Source organism: Cephus cinctus, unplaced genomic scaffold, assembly GCF_000341935.2.
Source record: "Cephus cinctus unplaced genomic scaffold, Ccin1 Ccin1_scaffold1553, whole genome shotgun sequence".
In the NCBI taxonomy this organism is placed as follows: Eukaryota; Metazoa; Arthropoda; class Insecta; order Hymenoptera; family Cephidae; genus Cephus; species Cephus cinctus.
Genome location: NW_014333871.1, coordinates 375,966 through 400,642, shown reverse-complemented (window position 1 = coordinate 400,642; position 24,677 = coordinate 375,966). Strand labels below are relative to the sequence as shown.

Here is a 24,677-nt window from a genome sequence, read left to right as displayed (position 1 = left end):
GCCCCCCTCTCTCAACTTTTCCCTTGCAAATTCCCTCTTTACCACTTCTCTCTAACCCATACCGGCTCAACCCCCATCGACCACTCTTTTATGGGGGAGGTTTGTTTTAGCAAGAACTCCCGGTCTCTCCCAACCGGATACCGCTTGCAGCAACCTCCACCGCAACCACCACCACCACCACCACCACCCCCATTGCCACCAACGCACGTGAACATGCTTTCCAACCTTTATTGGTTTTTACCTCCAACACAGTCCGATATTTTTTTTTATTACAACGAAGCACGTGCCGCTACCTATCTAGCTACCCCCTCGCATTGTTCCAGTAAAACGAGCCCGAGCATGGCAGACGCGGCAGAGACTAAGGGTGCGTTCACACCAAATTATTTAAAAAGAATCGAGGAACAAAGAGGCATCCCTTGTATGTACGAAATAATATATCCCGACTCCGTCACCCTGGACCATGAAGAGTCAAGAAGGACGTGTCTTGTACGAAAATTTTTAAGGGTTGCTCCCCGGGGGTGGAATTAGGTGTGGAGCGCAGTCGAATGTTTTCGGTTATGAACCAAGGGTTTGGGGGACGCGATAGTAAGGGTGTAAGGGATGGTATCCTTTGGCCGCCCTCCGACCGAGCGAATAACGAAATACTTTTACAAATTAAATACGCGAAGGGTGGTCGGGAGGGGGTTGGTAAGGGTGAACCTGACTCGTTGGCAATGCCGAGTTCCATCGGACCGCAGTCGCCCGGCCAAGTATTTACAACAAAGGGTTCTCCGGAAGACGCCTGCGTTTTCAACGTTGCGTCCTGTTGCGTTACGCAGGGTTCTTGCCCACGGGGGAAATGCGTCTGTCCGAGTAGGGGTGGGCAGAGGGGTCGTGGAATTACGTGAATTCGTAAACAGGACAGCCGAGTCCGTACGGTTTTAGTGGTTCTGAAATGTAACAAGGCCTAGGGGGTGGGAGCAATTACGTCATTTCCTTCTATACTTAAAATACGTGGATACACGTAAGGCATAGTACGAATAGGTATTTACGAAGCGGCTGGTGCAGAATTTTTGGGGTACGGAAGAGGATAAGCTTAAGGGATGAGTGTATTTTAGGGTAAATGGAGTTGGAATGTACTTTGCTGGCTGAAAAAAAAAAGAAAGAAGTAACAAGGCCGAGTTAGCCGATATCTTCTTCGCCGGTGAAAATGAGTAAACCGGAGTGGCGCTGCGAGCGCTCGTCTTTTTAAGGTCGTTGGGGGCCGGCAGAAGTGAGCCAGGAAAAAATAGCGGAGCATTAAACGCAAACAAGGGTAGCAATTTCGGAGGGGACTCGAGGAGTCGAGAGGATAGGGGAAGAAAGAAAAAAGTACGCCGAGAGAGCGAGAGAGCGAGGAGTAAGAGAGAATAGCTCGGCTCGACCAGGAGAGGGTTAAGGGAATCGCGCCGAGGTTAAGGGGGTTAGGAACGCTTTAGAGAAGCAACCCCAGCATTCTGGCGCAGTCACACGATACTTTTTAATTTAGTAAAAATGCGCATTCGAGTCGTCGAGTGCCTGGTGGGGGGGGTTAAAGATCCCCGGGGAGGGGGGAGGGGCCGATCTGAAGCCTCTCGAGCGACTTCAATGAAGTCGAGCACAGAGAAGAGGGAAATAGAGAGAGCAACCTCCCCCCCTCCCCCCTACCCCCCTAAAAGTGGCCGGGGTTGTCCAAATGGAGAACGAGAATTCGAGTCGACTGCCATTCCCAGAAAGTGTAATTGACACAGATTTATCACCGTGCAAATTTTTATATCGCGATAAGGGTTGGCGGGGGGGTTGCGGAGGGATGATAAAATTCGCTTATTCTTTACCGCGAGAAAATCTCACCCTCCATTCTCTCTCTCTCTCTCTTTCTCTCTCTATCATCTATATCGGATATCGCAACCACCCTCCATCCACTTCCGCTTTCTGATTTCTCGTAGCACGGGTCACTTGAGAGGAAGTTCGAGGGTGGCTATGGGGTAATCGTAATTAGTCGATTTACGGGGAAGGACGTCACATCCTCCCTAGAAATCCTGCCGAACCTCCCTTTAAAGTCTGATCTCGATCCCGCTGGCAATCCCCTTCCTAATTCTCCGGCACGGCACGGTGCAATCTAAATTTTTCATCCCCTCGGCGACGAGTCAGGCGGAAGAAGTGCCACCCAACCACCCCTCCGCGCCGTAACCCCTGGCAGCCGCAACTACCCTCCCGTCATTGGGATCCTCGCTTTTGTTTGAAATCACAAAGTAAAGCCTGATAATGGCTGTGTAATCAGATTTATCAGCTGCGTATACACGCGGAAATTGTTGTCAGAGACGCCGCGCGTCCTTTTCATAATTAGACAAGAGAATCTCCTGGTCCATCGGTCCATTCGTGTCTGTATAAATTTTCACGGTCATAGCCGTTAACTGTCTTTAAATTATTCATCCCTTAGCTGTACCTTAAAGCTCGTACGAAGTTAGGTATAACAAGGATAGTCCCAGGCTGAAGCCTGATAATGGCGCCCACGGTAACGCCGAGGGAGGTGGATTAGTTCGTGGTGCATGGAGGGGTGGTAAGGGGGGAGGGTAGCTCGCGACGGAATAGCTGGGACGGGAGATAATTCGAAGTAAGTAACCGCGACAAATTCCAATATCTCGAGAAATATGCGGAGTGGCGCGTCTCTTGAAGTCGCCATGGAGTTCCTTGCGGTCGTCTGCACCCTTCGGTGGTATTAACGGCGGAAAATGCAGCCGAACGAACCTTTACGTGAAAACTGATCTTGAGGATTGAAGAAAGAAAATAGTTAAAAATAAAGAGACTGGATTCTTCGCCAGAATTAGGGTACCGATACTGTGTATGGGTACTTGTAGAAAATAGGGGATGATTTTAGCAAGCCCCGTGGGGTGGTTGGGAATGTAAGGAAAAATTTGCAAGTGGAAAATGGCAGAAACGTAGGCTAAGCCGATTTCCGGTTGGCCGTTTCAATTCCTGCGAATACGTCGTAAAGTAAGCGACGCGTGTTGCACCCTCTCCCTTTTCTCGAGATTTTCCTCCAAGACGCCTGGCGTCCTTCCCTCCCCACTCCCATTTGCCATTCCAATCCCAATTCATTCGGTACACGTCATAGTTTGCATTGTGCCAGAGCCCAGTGTGCCCAACGTAAAGCGATTCCACGGCGAAATTTAATTAAAACAATCAAATTATGAAGGAGGCGACGGCTGAGCCGCCGTCGAGACCGGGAGAGACCAGGAAAGAATGAGACAAGGAGAGAAAGAATAAATGAGAGAGAGAGAGAGAGAGAGAGAGAGAGCTCGGATAAGATTTTCTTGCGTTTATTTTCTACCAGCTCTCATTCTCTCTTCGTCGCTCTCGCACCAAGCGGAACCAGAGCATTGAGAGCATGGCGAACATGGAGAACGTTAAAAGAGAGAAGGAAACGGTGCAAAAACTTATTAACTCAAATATTCGAACTAGTCGGAATTTTCATGTAGAATGGACCACCTCCAGATGTTTTCCATAAGAAGATTATTCAGGGTTATTTCCGTTTTTTTTTTTTCGGCTGCCTGATACCGTCTTCTGCGGTTGATACAGGTATATACCTATATATACGTGTCTAAAAGGAAACAGAATCTTTGGTTTTTGGTATGCGATGGACGCCCGGCGTCCGTGCTTCCTTCGAAGCTCCAAGGCGTCCAGTCTCGGTTAGTTGCCCGGGGCTCACTTAGCAGGTTGGTACCTACTTTATATTTTGTTTGCTCCTGATGGCATTAACCCCCCTGGGGTGATTGCTACCTTGGACTCTTGAAGCGGTTCCTTCTTCGATAGCGGCCACGATGCTGTTAGCACTGGACCACGTGCTTGGAAAACCTGAACGACGTCGCCCAGCAAATCCATCTCAGGATCATCCCCGAACCCATCTCGACATTAGGACCCCAACCTCCCCCATTGCTCTTTCCTTCACTCATCTCAGTTCGTTAATTGTGGCTACCTCTGACCCATCTACCGTTCATCTGTACTGGACGCTGGGCGTCGGTCTCACAGCAGCTTCTAAGACCCCCAGAATCTTTTTCCGGTATAAATTCTAAATTCTATTTTTTTTTTTTTTTTTAATTTAAAAGTACTTGATTATCACTAAGTGATATTTTGGACTAATAGTACAAAATGACGTAAACTGTATAAAGGGCACTGATCTTTGTGTTGGGTATCAAGCAAGGGTGGTTTTGCGTGAAAATCGTAGATTTCCTCAAGGAGACCTTCCGTCGGGTTTGCGTCGCGGCGCTACTTAGTACGGTTGAGCAGGAATAAAAAAAAGGGCCCCGCGGCGCGTTGGAGAAGCGGTAAAGAGGCCTGGCAGCGTTATTGGAAAACGATGATTTACGATAATGGCTTTTTTTCCCTGGGCTGGGCTCCAAGGGCTGATGCTGATCCTGGAGCAAGAGAGCTGTAGAGACTACGAGACTAATAGAGGAGTAAGAGTGAGAGAGAGAGAGAGAGAGAGAGAGAGTCAGGCAGGACTGGCTCGCAAGAGGGTGAGTTCGAAGGTGGGGCGTTAATAACGTTAATTAATATTTCGCGAGAGGTTCGGCGGTCGCGCGAAAGGGGCCAATAAGGGTGGCAGTATGGAAGCGAAGAGCAGCAAGGGTAGGCTGGTGAACCGTGGTACGGCAATCTGCCAGCTGGCAGCTACCTCAGACGTCTATTCCTCGCGCTATCCAGAAACCCTTCCTTATGGCAATTCCAGGACGCGTTAACTGGCCCATCGTAATACGACAGTGTCATATACGACGCTGCAGTTTCAGAGTGTTCTTGGAATTGCCACCAGGAGTCGGCAAGAGCCACAATTAACCCTTATGAATGTTAACAGTGAAATCGCGTGAAAAAAAAAATTCCGATATCATAACGATTTTTGGAATCGCGTAAAATCGTGAAATGCAACTGGAAGCACGAACGGAAGGAAACGCTCACGGAAATTCGCGACCGCTCAGGCTGCTAGGTCGAGGTAGGGAGGGTCGGAGTGAGCGTCAGGCAAATACTGCCGGAAACTGAGATCAATTGATCGAAAACGTAACAGACCTAACCGAAGCTGTAAAATCGAAATCCCTCCACCGATTAATAAATTGAGAATCCTCACCGGAGCTGGTTCAGCTACTCCGTGAAGGCCGAGAACTGCATCCAGGTGACACTCGGGTGGGCACTGCACTGTAGCACGACACTGAACCGCCGAAAGACGCGCAGAAAATCGGTAGGATTTTCTGGATATTGCCAGAGCAACGCGAGAACTTTCTGTACCGTGTAGGAATCGCAGCTAGAAAAAGTATAAACAAAGACTCCGGGAGCGCGAGGCAACTCGAGGCAGCCCGATCGGTGTCCCAAGACAGACTGACTTTGTTGATAGTGAAATTCGGGAACTAATCGTTCCGATTGGTCGAGATCCTCGTAGCCGATAACTCTTTGGCAAGGGTGTCATTATGAATTCATATGAACGTCAAAACGTCCTTGGATGTCTTTTTGGTCTCTTGACGATACTCTCCTCGTCCTTATTGATAAGAACGACCATGATGGATACCAAGAGGACGGACATCCCCTAGCATTCAAATCCACCGCATCAATATTTTATTGCGAGCACTCCTCATGGAAATTTCGTGAGACTTTACGACAATGTAATCCTCGCGACGACGCCTCCGACGTCGACGACGCCCATTCCCCATTGGGTATCTCCGATCCTTATTCTCGTAATACTCGGCCAGCGGACAAGGGTGATTTTCATACTCGTCTCCTATAACCATTCTCCTGATTAACGTCTATGTTATTTCTAGGGGTTGTGAAATTCCAGGAGATAAAGGGAGCGATAGGGACGCGTCTTCATCTCGAGAGAAGACTCGATGTAGCAGAGGTGAGTTTGACGCTGAAGAGTCAGCGTCGTTCATCCGACGTCGAGTGGCGTCCCTGTACACGTAACCGAGCGTGTTTTTGATACCGTTCCATTTTAGGGGATGAAATCTGGATGCCGGATAAGCGAGGTACCAGCATCAGCCAGGGGGTCTTGTTTGGATACAGAGGAAGCACCGTCGATGGACGGGAGCGGTTGTTGTCTAAGGATGCATACCAGCTGGAACGAGGGAACGAGGGTGGTTTTAACTAAGAGAATGACGGAGAGTACGGGGATGTTTGGTACTGGTGATGCTTCTGATGCTCGGGATGCTGGAGTGTGACGTAAAGCGGGCGCACCGAGGACTGCGTACGAATAACGGAAATTAAGTGTCAACCGAAAGAGAGGAGAGCGGGAGAGAGTTGAGTGAGAAAGTACACCCCTTGCCATGGCCAGGGGGTGCCTCTGGACCCCAAGTAGGGGTGAAAACGAGGATGCTGCCAAGAGCGGGTGTATACTCGGGGACTACTATAGAGGGTGAGAGGATATATAAGCACCAAGCAGGATTAACGGTACGTGCACGGCAGGCTAAAACCACGTGCCTCTTGCCAGAGCCGCCACCTTCGCCTACTACTTCAAACTACCCTCTACTACTTCCCCTTCTCACCCCCCCCTCCCACCCTAACCAACTTCACCTTCGACCTTTCCCTTCCGTTTATGAGATTTTAACAACGTGACTCGAGCAGCCGAGTGAGTCTCGAGTTTTCCTGGACCAACGGGGAGGCTGACGCGTGCCGCACGACTACCTTTCACCCTTAACCACTAAGGGTGGACCACTGACCACTCTTTCCTCCTGGCGAAGCAACCCCGTTGATATTTACCTAGCACTCCGCTTCTTGTCATTACACATTTCTATACGTCTCCATGGACATTTTTAAGGGAGGTGGGCATCCTGTGAAAGGATACGAGCTAAGGGATGAAAATATAATATCGGAATGACAGAAATGATTTTGGTCCAGCGAGTTCGGGCTAGGTCAGGAGGTCCAACGGTCTTCCAATCATATTTATGGATATGGGCTGCAGAAGGGAACGGGATGTTAGAGTTCAGGGGGTGGTTCAGGTTCAGAAGGTTCAGCAGGTTTAGGGGATGGCTCCACGTGAGACCAGGATTACCCTGGCAAATAGAATACTTTACGATACTGCTTCCATGCTACTATATCCTATCGTATCCATCCTGCTAGATTTCCCAGGTTCCTTACTTCCGTTAGTGCAGCTTCTTCCGGTTTACTCTGTGTGTATATATGTATATATAGACCTATTGGGGTGAATATATACGTAGGTGTAGTGCCATAACCTTCGAACCAATCGCCCGTTCTAACGCATCATACCGATTCGCTCTGATTCACTCTGATTCACTTGGCTTCACTCTGATTGGCCGAAGCAGGAAAATAAGGGTGTAGAAACTAAAGGGATGCTTACGCGAGCGAATTTAGCGAATTTACCGATTTGCGGGTATTTCCTGCAATCTCATCTACATCCTCGGGTAAGAACCCGTAGGAAACCTTATTTCCCTATATCGTGTCTATCTTAACTATTTTACATTTTTATTCTCGAGCTATACTCTATTCGCGTTAATCAACCAAACCATTACGGCGGTACCTTAGAACGATCCGAGGATGCGATTAAATATAATTAGCTTTGGTAGTGTCAGTAAAATGTGGAGAAGATCCCAAAGAGGGTTTCGCAGGATGGGCCCAAATGGTATATAGAAAACCCAAGAGAGGCCGACGCCGACGTCTCGGTGATAATGAGTCACCCGGCCAGAGCGTCTTAAGACTCTTCATTTGTATTTTAATTAGTGTCGTTATGCTAATTACGCGCCGTTGCTTCTTCCTTCGTTGTTTTTTTGCTCTCCTACTTTCTTACACTCCTCGTATCAGCCGTAGATTCGACCGAAGAAGACCGACGCAGTCTAACCGGGAGAGGACCGAGTCTAAAACTACCCCTAAAATTTTTCAGTCAAATTTCAGAATATTCAATGATCCGATCCCTTATACAGCATCCCTCATTACTTTAACTATCTTAAAACCCGAGTGTCACGTTAGATTATTTTTATTTTTTTATTTTTTTTTTTTCATCCCCCCATACTACCCGCTAAAGTAATTCACCGGTCCGGCAGTCCTTCCATCCAGACTCCCTACAGCTTCTCTGGCTACCCGAAACTTTTTGTTATAGTCGCGCGAACTTCTTTAATAATGCAACTCTTTATATTCACGGGCGTTTTTAACAAGCACCGGCTCGAGATTAGGTGAGAGAGCGAAAGAGAAGAGGGGACAGTTCCCTTTCCGTGTACCAGAGAGAGAGAGAGAGAGAGAGAGAGAGAGAGAGAGAGAGAGAGAGAGAGAGAGAGAGAGAGGTATATACAGGTCGAGAAAAACCATGAGAGAAAATAAGTCAGGGTTTGCAGTGTAACGTAGGGGATGAAACGTAGCAATGGGTAGGTAGGGGTGAGCGAGGGGTTTGGCATGAGGACCCGAGCCAAATGTACAAGGGTGGGGCCAAATATGCTGCCGTTACGATGTTTCTTAATTATTATTATTGCCATTGTGTTGCCACTGTGCTAAATGTAGAGAGCCCTCCATGACAATAACAAGCGCGCAGTCATGAATTGCTAATCTTGCGTAAGTGCGTCTCGCGCCCACTCACCCACTCAATGATCCAGCCAATCCAGCCGATCTGTCCAAATCCAGTCTCCGGAGTGCAGAAGTCATTCTGAGACTTTTTTATGTTCTAGAATTTTTTTTTAAATTAAATTACAAAAAACCATCACGAACGATGTAGCCTGTCTTTATCGTAGGGTTGCAGACGTCGAATCAGGCGTCACGTAATAAACGGCGTCAATTTAGCCAACGGCAATCAGTAGCTTCTGTACATTTGAATGGTAAACCGACGGCGTAAGTAGAGACCAGGATCCAGTGTAAATCTGTGTAAGGTTTGAGGAACGGATGGTGAGTTTAGGTCTGGCACCAAGCAATAGCCATAAGGAGGTCAAAGGCGAAAGGGGCGGTTGGGAGGATCAGAGCTTTCTGGCTTGTAGGTCGAGGCTTTTGTAAACCGCCAAAGCGGTTATGGATTTCTTTAATAGGAAGCTACGTTAAACAGCTTTGATCAATTCAGCCGAAGGTAATTCCCAGGTTGGCGAGAAACCACCACCCCCCACCCGATGAAACCCATACCAACCCAACTGGGAGCCCGAAGCATTCGTTTTGGGTTCGCGTTACGTGATTTAAAATGAGGGTGGACCAGAGGGAGCGGTTTGGTGAAGAGGGGTAGAGCCCTTGATCCTGGGTACCAAAGATGGAGATCGAGGAGCTCTCTAAAAACCTCCCCTAATTAAGCCTCTGTCGCGAAACGTCGCTTGCCCTTTTCAGGAGGCTCGTTTTTAACTCGGCGTCTTTCGCACCCCTCCTTTCTCATTCTCACCCTTATACCTTGACTCGCATCCCCCTCTCACCATACCTACTTTCTCTCTCTTCTATTCGTTTTAACTTGGTTCTCACTCTGACTCTCCCTCTCTCTCTCTCTCTCTCGCTTAACTTCAGCTTCTCTCAAACCCACCCCTCGGCCTTAACCACCCTACGGACTCCTTTTCTTTAGAACCCGATCGACTTGGCTTCTTCGAGGTTTCTCACTGCCGCCAACATAATGGCGATCGCGTCAGCCTCCTTAAGGGCTGAACTCCTATGGACCACGGGAGGGAAAACAATTTCAGAGCGAGAAGTAACTCTTGCCTTCCCTTGCGCGAGGGGGCTGAGTGGGAGGAATTGTGTAGGGATGAAACCAAGGGTGGTGAAGATCTTCGGTGCTGGTCCATGGTGGTGCTATTGGTACCGGCAGCTACCTACCCCCAGCCTCCCTTCCAGAATAGAATATATTCATGAGCTTTATGTCAATGCTGACTTTTCCTATAAAACCATTCTCCCGGCTTACAATATAGGACGTCGTTCGCTCGCAGCGGGGTAGGTTCCTAGGGGGCGGACCAGGGAGGACATAGCGAAATCTTCCAGCAAGGAGAAGATCCTCGCTGGAGAAGAGGAGTCTCGAGAGGTGGAGAACGATCCATAGTCTACAAGTTAGTGAAATGTCTTTGCGGTGATTGAGCAAATATTTGATGAACCGAGCGAGCCTCCTGCTACCTTCCAAGGGTGGAAAACGTGGAAAACGTGCAGCCGAGATTCGACGTCGACGTCATCCTCGGGAAGAACATGAGAAAATTGAGATGGGAACGTCTTTTCATGGATATGGTCCGTATGGGGATGCTGCGAAAAATGAAGAGTCGAAACAACAGGGCGGTGCTGGCTAAAAGGTGAAGTATTTAAGGATGAGAGGTCAAAGGGGTGGCCAATGGGACGTCGGTTGGTTTTCGCAAATTAAAACGCGTGCAATTAGTGGCCAAGCGAATTAAGCGGGGCGGCGGCGGTCGTCCTGTTTACGGGGGAGGCATTTAAAACGTAAGCACCGAGCGTCACGACAACCCCTCTTCTCTCTATGGTATAAAAGAGTTGAACCGTGGACCGGACGCGACGAGACCCAAAGCAACGCGACGGTACGCGTCGCGACGCCAGCCCCACGCCTGCTTCGAAGCAATTATACAATTAGTTAAAGTATCTGGCGGCGTAACGGCCCATAAAACAAACGTGATTATGGGGCAAACTGCTATGCTTAAGGGTGGAAAACTCGAGGTACGCCAGACTCAACTATATATGCATTACTGTTATGATGATACTATACATATTTACTAGACGAGTATGTGCTTTAATCGTTATCAGCCAGAAACTACCTTATCTGATAAGGTATGAATACGAGTGTGTATCATGGAAATAACCAACCCCTAAAGCACAGCGGAGCCAGACTGATTTTAAATCCAGCTTGATAAATATTTCAGTAAAATATAAACACGAAGCGTTATGTAAATCCTCGGGGCGACCGTGCCAAAGTGATTTTTGAGTGACGCCCGGCGTCGGGACGTCCCGATCCTCTCGAGTTTTAGCATTTTTTTCTGAGGTCTCCTTTGGCTTCCTTGTATTATGCATCGCCCGCCGATCGTATTTACATCTGACACAGTTGAGAGAGTCAAAATTCGATTACTTTCTGACCTCTCTCTCTAATCCATTTTTTTATACCCTTATTCTCTTTCGTATTTCATTTTTCAACCCCTAACCCTTACTCCGTCACACAGCCCACGTCTGGTAACGACTGTCCAGGTGGAGAAAAGATCCTAAAAAATTCTGTACCAACTTCTCACCGGCCATCAACAAATCGTTCAAGGATGCCGAATGCACCGGAAGTCGAGAAGTCGCGAAACGGTAGACGCCGAAGGGCGTCGCCGTCCGTATAAACGCTTCTCGGATTCCGAATGGGTTTTCAGTCGGCGTGAACTCCGCCAGCCGTCACCGTCGGCCAATGCATAATGCATAACCCGAGCGCATCATCGTATCTCCATTTATTCAGGGATCTCGAGCAGGGAATTTTGTATCGCCCGATATTTGGCCTAACGATTGAAAACGCGGCGATATTATCGGGCAACCGAGCGACAGGGACGCCGGGCTTTCGGAGGCGTCGCGACACATGTGCCAAAGTGAAAATATACGACGTCCCGCGCGTGATCCGACTTCGGTCTTCAAGAACGTGGATACAGTCAGGAAGTAAGCAGACGGCGGCATCCTGGGAAAGATTCTCATAACTCGATAGAAGGTTAGAAGGGGTGAAAGGGCAAGGAGGGTTCAAAGTAGCAAGGGTGGCTAATCTCCTCTCGATTCTCCATTCTAAGTCATCACTGGTTGGCTGCGAGCTCGTTCGGCATCTTTCAAAATTTGACGGATAGTCCTGAGCCTACACTGTTCACCCAACCCCATCTATTTTTCTTTTCCCTATTTTTCCCATAAAAAGGAATTCCACAAGTCCCCCAGAATTTATAACCACACGGTAAAGCACACAGGTAATCGCTTTGCCACCAAGGATCTCCGAATAGCGGATAAAGGAAGCTGCGTCAGGATCTTCGTTCTACGTGTATAGGTGTATTTGCGGGGAGGTTGCGCGCATGGCACGCAAGGGTGGGTTGCATAAATAAGGCGAGGAAATTTGCAATTATGAATCGGGACTAGAAATACAGGGTTGCTTTTCTCTTAGCCCGACGTCGTGGCAACCCTCTGACGCCCCTGCTGGAGGAGTAGGATGCAGGGGCATGTGCTGCGGCACCCTCTCTCACCCCCTCACACCCCTCCCCGCCCTCACTGACTAGCAGCCAGGGAAGGGGGTCGAAGTAGAACCAGGAAGTAGGGGGTGGGTGGGTGGTATGGAAGAGGTGTGTCGCGGAAAAGTTGAAGGAAGCACAGCTGACGAGTATGCAAATGTGGACCTCTACGGACCACCCTCTCGTACTTTCCTACTACCTACCCCCCGGGGTAGAGGGTTGCGTCGAAACAGCTCAACCATTTCCCTAGACTAGGGAATGAGCAAAGGCAACCTCAGGGAGCCTAGACAGTAAAGAAGAACCGTCTGCGTACCCATACCCCGTTGTCATCGGGTTGGTACACCTGACAAGGGGATGAACGATTTTCTATACGTGCAAAAAATAAGGGTGATACCATTCGCATCCCTTCCACTCGACCTGATTGTCATATTGGCAGGATCCCTTGGCAGCCCATACATACGCAAATCAGAATCGCAAAGTCAAAACCCCAAAAGACTTCCTGGACCGACCTTGTGGATGGCGAAGATGACGTACTTCCTGCTAGGGGTGGGATCAATCTGTCCATAAGTATTTCCCGTCTCTTCCCTTACAAAGAATCTCCTCCACCTTTATTTCCATATGGGATCCAAAATCATTTAGCGCAAACATTTTTTTCCATTCGCTAAAAGCTTCCTAACCGTCCTCACCCATAGGAGTCTCTAACTTACAATTTAAATAAAAGCAAATGCGCGTACCCTCAATCTCCACTCCCGAACCCATTCTACATGCACGTATCTTCTCGAGATGAAAGTTCAAAGTAGGCGCCGATACCTTCTATACGTACCTCTGGCTCTACCCACACAGCATCCCATCGCCTATCGGTGGAAACTTTGAGATGAATTCCAAAAGAAGTGGTACGTACGGTAGACGAGAGGGTAAGATTCGCGAGTGACGGGAGAAGGCAAAAGGTGAAAGGTCGTCGAGAGAAAGTTGAAGGGTCACAGAGATCCAAGTTCGCGCAGCATCCATTCCATGAGCGACTGTGCACTGTGAAATAGACTAAGAGATTAGAAAGATGAAGGACTCGGAGTTACCGAAATTCCATAAAGGTACGGGATAGGAGAGCGACGCCTAGGGTGCTCGGCGTCTAAAACCGGGCGCCGATATCTAAATTATCTAAATGTCCATAGAGCGAAATTGGGTAAACACACTGTGCATATAGACTGAGTATAATATAAGGCTGCCATTTGTAGAGAGCCTGTTGGTACAGCTCGCCATTCCTAATCCGTTCGACTGGATGCTGGCTGATCTCTACTGGCTTTTACCACTGTCCACTTCCATGGGAATCCGCATATATTCTAGTCAAGGTTCATATATATTTTAATCTTCCGACCCTGACTTAGACTGACCCCGACCATACGCCACCCTCTAAGTTTCATGACACCAAGTTAATCCTCCACGTGGAAACCCCCTAAGTCAAATCACTGCTAAATGATTAGCTAACACTAATATATACGAGTCTAATCATATGAATTTGGATACTAAACAATTTCATGTAAACTGCACCAAAGCAGCCTACCTTAGGTACTTAAACGCTGAGTACGGTGGTTGCATGCGGGTTACCTTGTACTCAAGGGTGAATTCGCACGTAGGCTATGCCAGTGAGCATAATTTAACGCGATACGTTGGGGTTGTGCTAACTTGCTTAGAGCAACCTCAAATAGAGATGTAACCCAAGGAATTTCACAAGACGTCACACGAGGATCTTGATAACGCATTGACACCGGAAACAGTCTAGCTAATGAATGTGAGTTTTGAGGTTCAAATTTTTATTATACGTTTATCGCGAATTTGAAGCATTAATCGTGCTGGATTCTGGTTATAATCAGTCGATATGCCATAATGAGACATTGACTTATTTATGAGACTATAATTTAGACCGGATAGGATTAGGTTAGGGTTGCCTAAAAGATTAAAATGATGAATTAAGATGATGAATTCCTGTCTTGATCCTTCGATCTATCGAAGGTCCAACCATCATCAAAAGTGGAGCCAGTGGTATCCGGCACTAGAATCCTCGATCAAAAACCACGTAACTTCTTGTAATCTGAGTTTGGACTGAACGAGTATTAGGAGAAGGAAATAGGAAAGCCGTACGAGATGCTTTCCTAGGATAGTAGCTGGTGTCCTGGTGAGCGCTCTGGGGCCTATAATCATGCGTCTTGATTAGTGCTGTGCGCTCAGTGATCATCTCCAGCCCTCTAATGCTTCCTCGTCCTTTCTAGTTCTCTCTCTCTCTCTCTCTCTCTCTCTCTCTCTCTCTCTCTCCTCTCTAGCCTTAGCCAGTCCTTCTAGTCCTCTCTAGTCCTCTATGGTTTCGCCTCCTTCGCAGCTCAAACTCACTAATATTCCTAGACCAGACACGTACCGGGTGTCCCGTACCAAGTGATCAGGAGAAGTTTATAGAAATTTGAAAGAATTATTCAAACGACCCAGTGACGGTATCGATGACTATCTATGAATCGGAAAGATGATCGTAGATCCTCTTGATAAGAATAAACGAGAAATGAGTACGAGATCACGATCCATCTTCAGGGGCACCCTGGTCGTATTTACGGTACTGGTTTCCGGTGGAGGAAACACCCGCGGCGGACCACGAAGTCAAGAGTTGGAACTCGGGGAAATAATTGAGGAAACACCCGGTATGTGTTAGACGTGTGTGTCGGATATATATATACAGATATAGGTAGGTGTGTGCATAGTTGGAAAATGAGTACGTGTACGTAGGGATGAACGTTAGCCGGGCGTCCTAGAAGCGCGGATGAGCCTCGAGGAAACCATTATAGACTCTGTCTCTTTCTCTCCCCTTTCTCATCCCTTGCTCTCGTTCGTGACGTAGCTCTCCAGAGATTACACAGCGCATAGGTATTTACCTCTGCCAGACTTGAAATATTTGAGATGGCTGTCTCGGAAGGTCTACGAGAGATAACGGTAGTCTGGGCATTTTTTGGAGAAAAATTTTCGGAAAAATTCTTCAGCGACGATTGGTCTTGCTGAAGTTTCATTGTAAATTAGGCTGGTTAATTTGTCCACCGGGTATAGCGAACGGTGAGTAGAGACGCGAAGTGAACCCAAGGCAGAGCAAGATTAAGGAAATCGGTGGTGGTCGGTTGTTTAAGGTCCTGGTCAATGGGATGGAAGAGACGGAAGGCAAGGAGGGCGGAGTAAGCAGGTTAGATGGGGTTGCTGGTTGTCGATGGGGGTTAAAATCGTTGGAAGGGTGGTTGGCTGGATTTTAGCTGGCTGCGAAGGTACAGAGAGCAGGAAGTTGCTGAGGCAGATGGATAGATAGCGGACCGACTGATACAATTAGATGTGATCTTAACGCCATAACTCAAGGCTAATCTCAGGGTCGCGGGTCTTCGGGTCGACCGGGACGTCCTGGCCTTCCGGCCACGGCGCGAGTTACTTCATTATTCATCCCCATTCTGCGACGCAGTTATCTTCGCTCTACTCTAACCCGGACACTGGGAGTAACCAATGGCGAGATGCCCAGCATCCTGAATTATATGGTGTGAATTCAGTGGTGAGATTTGGTATCGGCTACAGTCTGCCGAGTCTTACCAAGAAATTACCTAGGTGCAGCTAAAAGACTAGAAATCCCTGTAGCTGACCTCTTCGTCCTTCTTTTTCCCATCATCTTCCACTTCGATGCCAGCGTGGATGGACGTTTTTAATAAGCCGTAACTCTATCCAACCACCCCTCGTGTAAAATGAGTGTCGGTAAATTCAACCTCCTGCCAGCCTGCCTATCTGCTTACTCGGTTGCCTGTCTGACCCTCTGAAGTCGCGGTCCCAGTTATTGACTGAGTTCGTTTATGTACTCGGAGCTTACGACGCCAGTGAAGTCGCAAGAAGAGCAGGGGTTGGGACAGGTTAAAAAATAAAATAATCCTACGGGATACTCTCGGTTGACTGGTGCAAGGGATGCAACCAGGAGACTCGGGGTATACTACTTCCGGACCTGGATCATCATCGTTATTTTCGTAGATGCAAAAGATGTGACGCCCATGTGTTTTCTCATAAAATACAAAGTTTTGTTCCACCGAGTTATCCCGTCGCGTCTCTATGGAAACGGGGCCCAATTTCTTCCGGTTGCATTCTTTGTCTATGTCGACTCTGCTACATGGGGTGGAAACGCAGAATGATAGTTTCTGACCCATTTACCTAAATATCACTGAATTCCCTGGTGAACGATGCACAGCCTCCTGTAATCTGTATCCAGACTGGCTTGCCCCTTTGGAGCTGAGGACTATGTCGCTTTGATGAAAATAGAAAATGAAGATTTTACATGTCTGCTTTGTCTGCTCCCTCGGCATCCGTTGGATAATGAGCTAAGGCCCACCGAGATCAGCGTAACGAGCTATTTACCGAGATAAACCGAAGCTCGCGCTATCTAGGCTTACTTTTAATTCCATTAAGTGCCGCCCTGGACCCGTCCTAATGCAGCATCTCTTCTTCTTCTTCTTCTTCTTCCTCCATAGCTTCGAAAGGTCCACCCACCCTCAGTCACTCCTCAGTTAAGTTAACTGTTGGCATTGCCGCAGGGCGCAGCCCAATGACTAACCCTTTGAGGACGCAGTTATCCCAGAGAGATCTCAGGCCTGGGATCTACTAGGCTCTGGCACTCAACCAAAAACTTAATGAGCGCCGCCACTGCCGACGCCGACGCCACGTCGATGGGATAAACGGGAGATACTCGACTCGATTAAATAAGGGTGTCCCTGAATAATTTCCCCAGTAGAGAGTATACGCTCCTTCCTACCCTCTTCTCAATTCTTAGCTATTACGTAGCGAAGAGGAGTGACCGAAGTCTAAAAGAAAAAAAAAAAAAAATACATCGAATCAATAAAAAGCAATTATAAGAGGAAAAAATTTCAATCGACTGAAAACTAATCCCCTTCTGACCTGATATCAAGTATCCGTTGATCTTCTCTTAGGATATAAGGGATGCTGCGGGTACCCACCGACTGCTACCTGTGGCTTCGTCTAGTTTCTATAGGAAGACAATGGTGCAAATTAACGTGACGCGTATATCATATCGTCTGTATCATCAGCATTTGATGCTGCGTTAACTTCAATGTGGATGCTGCGCGTCTGCCTTCTGGCTGTTCGCTGCTCACTACACCATACGCTCCGTTTCCTTGCTTCTCGATGCTTTGTACCATCAGGCTGATTATATTGCCATTGGAGGTAGCATTAAGTCCTAAACAGGAGGGGAGTCAGGGGGGTGTTGCGTGTATCGCCCGTATCCCACTCGGGGTGCTGAAGCATTATGCGAGGCTGCTGGAACGCCTTTTGTCGTGGGGGAGGGAACCCAGGACTTCAGGGTACGGGCCTGGGCGAAAAGACGCTTGGGATCTATTGTTCCTTCGTCACCTTCGTCATCCTGGCGGCGCCGTCATCAGCGTCACATTTCGACACTGTGACGATTCTCCAGTATTACTCGTACCCGGAAGTCACGTGGTCCATTTCCTATACGGTCTCTATATCTTGGTCTTGCTCCTTCGTACCTCTGGGTCATCTTTGAACTCTTGTTGGAAGATTTAATTGTATTGTTGTGTATGTATGTATGTATATATATATATATATATATATATATATATATATATATATATATATTAGCAGCGTCTCGTCGTCTTTATCAAAGCCGTGAAGTACGTCCTGAGGTAAAAGAGGGGTGTATTTTTACGATATTATTTATGATATTAATTTCGTGGCCGTAGAGCGTCGAGGCCCTCCGGGAGTTGTAAAGCGGCCGCTTCTCTTCCTGCGATATCATTGTCTCGGTGTTGCGCCGCGACGCCCTGGTCGCTACTGCGGCACCGGTAAAGAAAGGGCTCTAGGGGTGAATAGTGGCTCTTCTACAAGGAGGAGTGGTTGTTTTACTGAAAGGAGGAAGTCGCTTGACTCTCGAGGGTTCCTTCAACGAGAGGACGGGCGTACCTGTTGGGATGGGTAGCTACCAGGATTCTTACCGAAATCTCGAGAAGATTCGGAGCAATGAAGAGGAGGATTGCGAAAGTCATCACGGTGACGATGTCATCTCTACCCTTCAAATGAGAAAGTCGTTGAAGAAAGTTTAAAGAAATTTTCAAGGGACTTGGACTAGCTCACTCAGGTGTTTACGTGGGACTTCGGTGAGACCTCAGAGTAGATCCAGACCCAGGAAGACGCGTTGGGCTCAGTAATCTGGCACCCAGGATGGTGATCCAGGTCCCTTTTAAGCTTTTTGCGTTCCTTCCTTCTATTCGATTCATTAACGGAGGGTGAGATTTTCTGAAATTTCTACGGCACCCTACAAAGGACCTCGCGTCGTGGTTGACGCAAGGAAATTCAAGTCTTGGGGATAAGTAATATTTAAAACGGGTCCCTCTCGTCCTCAAATTACTTTCCGGTGAACGAAAGCGAGGGGTCGGTCCAGGAGGCCTTGGTATTCCCGGTAACACCGTCATCACCCAGGACCAACCACCAGGAACAAAATAACCAGCGAGTGACGAAAAGCTCAGCGCCGGATGATACTGCGCCCGAGATAAAAGCACCATGAGCTTCGGTTACCAAAAGCTTAGGGCCATATTAATCTGAGTAATTACGTCACCTCTGTTTATACCCCGCAGATTTATCCCCCTCTCAATTTTACCCTCTGATCCTCGACCTCAGCGACGACGTCTCTGCTGAGCTTGTAGCAACGTCGACTCTCCTCATTTCGGCTAAGATAAATCTTTTTCAACAAGATTTTCAAGCAATCACCCTGCTGCTCCCTTGCGTCCCCCCAGCATCCTCTTCCACCTTGAGAGTCTATCGGTTTTATCTCTCATTTTTCTTCTTTCGCCAAGAGGCTTTAAGCATCTTGAATAAATCCCAAATGCGATGATATCGAATTAGGAGATACCGATTTCCGGTACTGTCTTAGCAAAGCGGAAATGTCCAATCTAGTATCTATATAGAGATTGCCAAAGACGAGAATCTCTGAACGGACCTCATTCTTGGGCTGACAAACGATTCCAATTTAAGGGTGGTTCACCCGATACTACAGAGGCATCGGGGCTGGTTCTCACTGTGTGCACAGTACAGTAGATTCGAGGCTAAATCACCCCTAATTCGGCAATAGCACTGTTTGCCCGCAAAGCTGGCTAATACACCCATTAGCTCGCGTACACGAGTCAGCGACAACGGCTCAAGGAGAAGCTCTAACTGCCGCGAAATCGCTGTACGTATCATTGACTTGGTCGATTCGTAACGAGCGACAATGCCTATCGATTTACCCTGTCAAATATTCGCTCTGTGATTTTTTCCTCAAAGTTTCTCGATTCGACCATTCTAAATTCTTACCCCACTGAACTAATCCTGACTAGTAACAGCAGCGGTAGCCAACTTTCCAAGAGTGACAGTTTCTATGAAGCGAAGCGTATCAGTAGGTTTTGCGAAAGTCAGCGAAATTCGTGGATTTGATAACGGGCAGCTGGAAATAAACGAAGAAATAAAAATTCATGCACCGGAATGAAGATATTGGAAACGACGTAATATCACGGTAGCATTCGGTCGACCGATTAGAAACGCTCCTAGATATCGCGTACCGAATGTTTTCATGTAGCGATTTTCGTAAAGTTCCTAAAACTGCATATAAAGTTCTATTTGAATCCAGCATCGCAATTGGGCGACACGTAAAGGGATGGGCTGGGCTGGGGGGATCATCTCCAATGTTCTAGAAGCTCGCAAGGCGTAAAGGCCTGTCCACACGGAGACGCTCTGGCGTTGCGGTCAACTACACAGCTTGTTCGACTACCAGATCCTAACTCCTACTGGCTCACCAGGCCCTTTGGTGATTAACGAGAGGTCAAACCTACGGCACCCAAAGCGCGAGCAAATACTCTACTGAAATTGGGTTCACTGCAGGCCCGATTGAACCACCCGAGTACGAAGGTTCCTCATTCCTCATTCCTCATTCCTAGCTAATACGGAGCGTCCTGGGTCGGACTAGTTTACTAGATTTTGAGTTCCTCGTATGAAATACGGAAGCAAATAAGAATCCGAGCGGAAGAAGAAAAATTGAAATTTGAAGGTGAAACATTGTTATGAAATTTTGGAAATTACTGGAACCCACGCCAATGGCTATGCACTTTATTAGTCAATAGAATATACTTAGCGTCATATCCTATTGGAGCGAATGTCACAGGGAGAAAAGAGATTCCGTGCGAGTTCGCCACTTTATCGGATTAGTCGACTCTTGGGAAAATCCAGAAGGAAAACGCGAACGCCCAATCCTAGTTCTTCTTTCTAATTCACTAATTCGTCCCGACGCTTTCGGCTTCTTCCTTAGCGTCGATATTAATCGAGAACCTTCATCCTGCACTCTGCCTCATAGTTATCAGAATTCTTGGACACGCAATCCTTGTATACCTCTCACGTTTTGGGATCTCGGAGCCTTTTCTTCCTCTTTTGGAAATTGCCCCGACCTCTCTGCTTCGTTTCGTTCGATTGTGATTTTCTGGAATTTTTCCTTTATACGTTAAAACAACGTACACGATTATCTGGAAAACTTGTTACGGATATTAAAAAAAAGGGAATAAATTCGAAATAAAACTTTCCTTCTTTCCTTGATAACGAAGTTTTAGGTACCAACGTCAAAAAAAAAATTGTGAGCATTAGAAAAAAAAAAGTTCTGGACACAAAGAAAAGTAACTAAATTCCAAGAAAATATATTGAATCCTGTAATTTTCCTGATTTTCCCAATGCTACCCTTCGTATCCGTACACGTGACGTTCAGACTCATTTTGACTAGCAAGTTCGAGGCAACTTTTTTTTCGAGCTATTGTTTATTCAGAAACGTATCAGGAGCGTGGGAGGGGGCGTCGGTGGTGTTCGCCGACGCTGGGTATTACGGCTGGTATAGGATAAAGGGAGAGAGGGTCGTGTGAATAGAGTTTCCGGTGGGATGGCGAAGTCCGGTCGGTTTCGCAGACTCGCGCTTCCGGTCAAGCTACCGTTGCCGGTCCGGATCCCCCTAGAACTCCAGGAATTGAACCAACCCTCCGACGGCATGGTTAGCGTCACGGGGAGTGGAGCTTCCGAAATAGGCTTCGCTAATTAAGATATTGATTCTTATTGTCCTCGGATTCGGTCTTCGTGGCTGCCGCAGACACGTCCAGGATGTCAGAGTCTCTCGTATCGAGTCTGTTCATCATTGCATCTACCATACCGACAGATCCACTCGGTAGTTTAAAACAGAACCAAACCCAGACACACGTTAGCCCAGCTTCGAACCCACAAAACGTACATTGCAGGACGCATTGATTTCACTCGTAGCACCAGAGTCTGAGTGTACATTGAGTTAAAGGAGGGTTAAAAGGTACACGAGAAGAACTGGCTACCTGTGGAATCTTCCTGAAACGGGACCCTCGAAGAGTCGATGCTGCGAAGGAGATAAATCGCGATGAGAGCTAAGGGCAGGAAGGGAGGCGCAGGGGTGCAAGCTTAGGATGGTGGATTTTCATGGGGGTGGTTTGTAAAACCTGAAAGAGACAGCGCGAGCAGCTGCGGGCTAGAGCAAAGATAAAGAGAGGTACAGGAACCAGAGTCGTAAAGGATGACCAGGCTGATAAATATCTTTATGGTCCAGGAGGAGGAATCGTTTGCCGGGATGCGACGGTTCCTTCTCTCTCTCTCTCTCTCCCTCTCACACACATCCCAGCCACTTGCCGGATCTGCACTGAGGAAGACAGAGTGCCGGGAGTAAAAACGAAATAGAGGGCTCTCGCGGTGCTTGGAATCGGGTAATTATGAGGATTAATCTTAAGTCCCGTAAAGTCCACCACTTGTGGAGCCACTGTTTTCTGTCTGCGAGCCCCCTGGGGGATCTCGGGTGAGAACCGATTGCAAGCTCACAGCCTTGAAAAGCGTCGAGACGCGATTCATTTCGAAGAAAAAATCTTACACGGGTACGGGAAACAGGTATAAGGGTTGTTAGGTGTGTAGAAAAACAAAGAATAACAAAGGTACCCCCTTCGTTACGGAAATTAGGATCGACTTGAAAATCGACATGAATTCTCGTCCTCGTAGCTTCAGGGCGAGTGTAAGAGTGAGACCTTTTTTTTTAGATTTTTTTAAAGCCACTTGCCACCCCCTTGCCCTTTATCCTTTTCAACCCCCACTCGTTCCCGCCGAGTCTCTCTCTCTCCACGTAGCGCAGTGCCGAGTACGTATGTAGAACGTCGAAGCTACAGGTGTCAGCGAGAGCAGTATTTTTCAGAGAGCGGTGAGCAAGAGAGAGACGGAGTATGTGTATACAGGAGAAAGAAAGTGTGATGGAGATAGAGCGAAGCCAACAGGGAAAGGGACGGCTAAACGTGGCAGGGTAGCCGAGTGCCGGCACGCACGCTGAATCTGCTAAACGTTTTCACTCGTGCGTGAAATGCCTCGATATCACTGTTTTATTTCGGTCCATTCTCATCTCTTGCTCGATCCCATTCACTTTTTCCAGGAACAAACGGAAAATCAAGGACGCGTAAGAGGAAGGCCCGACAACCCTTAGAAATGAAAAAAGGACGCATTGCCAAGGTCAATTGACATTGTAAAGGGGTAGGGTGAGTCAGTAGGGGGTAAGCGAATCGATAAATGTAGATATAAAAAATTTAATTAATAATTATTAGTCCAAGAGAAACGCAATGGCGATACTCGACGTTAATCCTTGGAAGATTAATGAGCTAGCACCAGGAGCCGCGAAAACGCCATGGCGCACCCTGCGGTGGTTGCGGTGAAGCACCCCTACCGTACCCACATTAACGCAATTATGAATTTGTCGCGTTGGGATCTGACAATACAAGATGCTGCTGGCTCCTTCCGCCTTCCAACTCTAGTTCCAACCACCGCCGCTAAAGACGGGGATGGCGCCCTTGTTAGACCCAGGGGGCAGGATGCTCTGCGGATATATCTTGGCTCGCGGTGCGGGTCAGGATCGTTGCGGTTTGCCGCAGGCGACTGCTGCAGTCTCCTTCCTTCGGCCCTATTCATCCACCCTTGTGCTCCCTCCGTCTTCAACCCTTTGGTCTTATCGCTCATCCCCATTTTCTACCAGCCATGAACATTTCCAATATCAGGATCCCGCCGATAAATATCAAGCATGAAAATGTCTGGACGATACTGGACCAAGTTCTGAACTGATCTGATCACGGAACAAATCCTTGGACCAGCCTAAATACACGGTGCTGGGTCTTTGAATACTAGCTGGCACCACGTACTGCCTCTAGTCCTTACCTATACCCACTGTACGTACCCGTCTTCTATATAGGGATTGGTGAGTGCCTAGTCAGCCCTTAATATCATAAGAGCTGGACCCACGCAAACAACCCTGGCAGACCTAACATAACCTCCGGTAAGCACTGGAAAGCCCAGTGTGCTCGCATACTAAAGTTGCCCTGGCCTATTATCACTAACTAATAATGGCCCTAATTGAAACGTCGGGCTTTTGTTTCCAGTTCTACCTTCGACCTTTGCGCACTCCATTCCTTCTCCTCTTGGTTGCTTCGACCCTTAAACATCCCTATCATTGCGTCCTCGGTATAGCGGGGTAGCCAGTGCTAAATTGTATTGTATACATTTCAATCGGCTGATCCGTTAGCGGGTACTGCTGGCTCGTGAAAAGAGTGAAGGAAAAGGTGTATGTCTTGGATGGTCGGATTCGCGTGTCACCAGGGGGAGGCGAAAGGGGGGTCGAAACAAAGTTATTTCCTCGAGCCGTCCTCAGGGAAAACTTTGACTGGAATAATAATATTAACGTCTCCTTCAATGCTGGGGACATATAGCGTATAGGGGATTGCGGGCTATAGAGAAGAAGGAAAGGAGTCTATGGGAGCAATCAACCCTGAAACAACTACCCCATACTATTCTGTAACCGTGATATTTCCTATTCCACGTATATTCCCTTATTTCTATGTACCTACGTATAGCTACTTGGAAGTTGATATTATTCCTCCCGGATGCAATCATATTAGTTCCCGAAGTTATTAGAATATTTATGCGCTTTTGATGTGGGGTTATGCATGATTCCAAACCCCGGACTGTTATCCGGACTGGTCCGTAAATATATACGTACGCGTACGCAGGTGTATATTGACCATGTGGTGAATACGCAAATCATAGAGTCCTGTGGAGAAAGTGGGAAAATGACATTGTTGCTACATCGAGAACCGCCTAAATATTTCGTAGGGGTAATTTTTCCCTAAATAAACGGGGGTGATTGGGTGTCGCGATTGGGGTTGGTTGCGGTTATAAAAAAAAAGGTCAAAATCCAAAATTCTGAACCGCAATATAAAAGTGCGAATGGACGAACGATACGCGCTAAAAGTAATAGGTGCTCGTATTCGGCAGAGGGTTCAAAAGTTTACCTTGTTGGCGTGCGTTGGGGCTGACCGGTCGTGTGAGAGAGGGTTGATGCTCCTCCGTAAGGGTGGCCTGGCGCGATTTACTCAAGTAGAGCTGAAACAAGGATTAAAAAGTCAAAGTTAGTGGGGGTGTGTGCTGTGCCAGTGGGGG

At 47.7% G+C, this 24,677-nt stretch overlaps 1 protein-coding gene across 30 annotated transcripts in view; it reads right to left on the bottom strand.

Annotated features, from left to right (window-relative positions):
- The window catches only part of LOC107273268 (mucin-17), a 225,126-nt gene that overhangs the window by 72,374 nt on the left and 128,075 nt on the right, over positions 1-24,677 (bottom strand). For all 30 annotated transcript variants that reach the window (XM_015751284.2, XM_015751281.2, XM_015751294.2 and 27 more), the window contains one exon: positions 24,530-24,620. In XM_015751284.2, the coding sequence (XP_015606770.1) occupies positions 24,530-24,620 (91 nt within the window). The remainder of the gene's footprint in view (positions 1-24,529; positions 24,621-24,677) is intronic.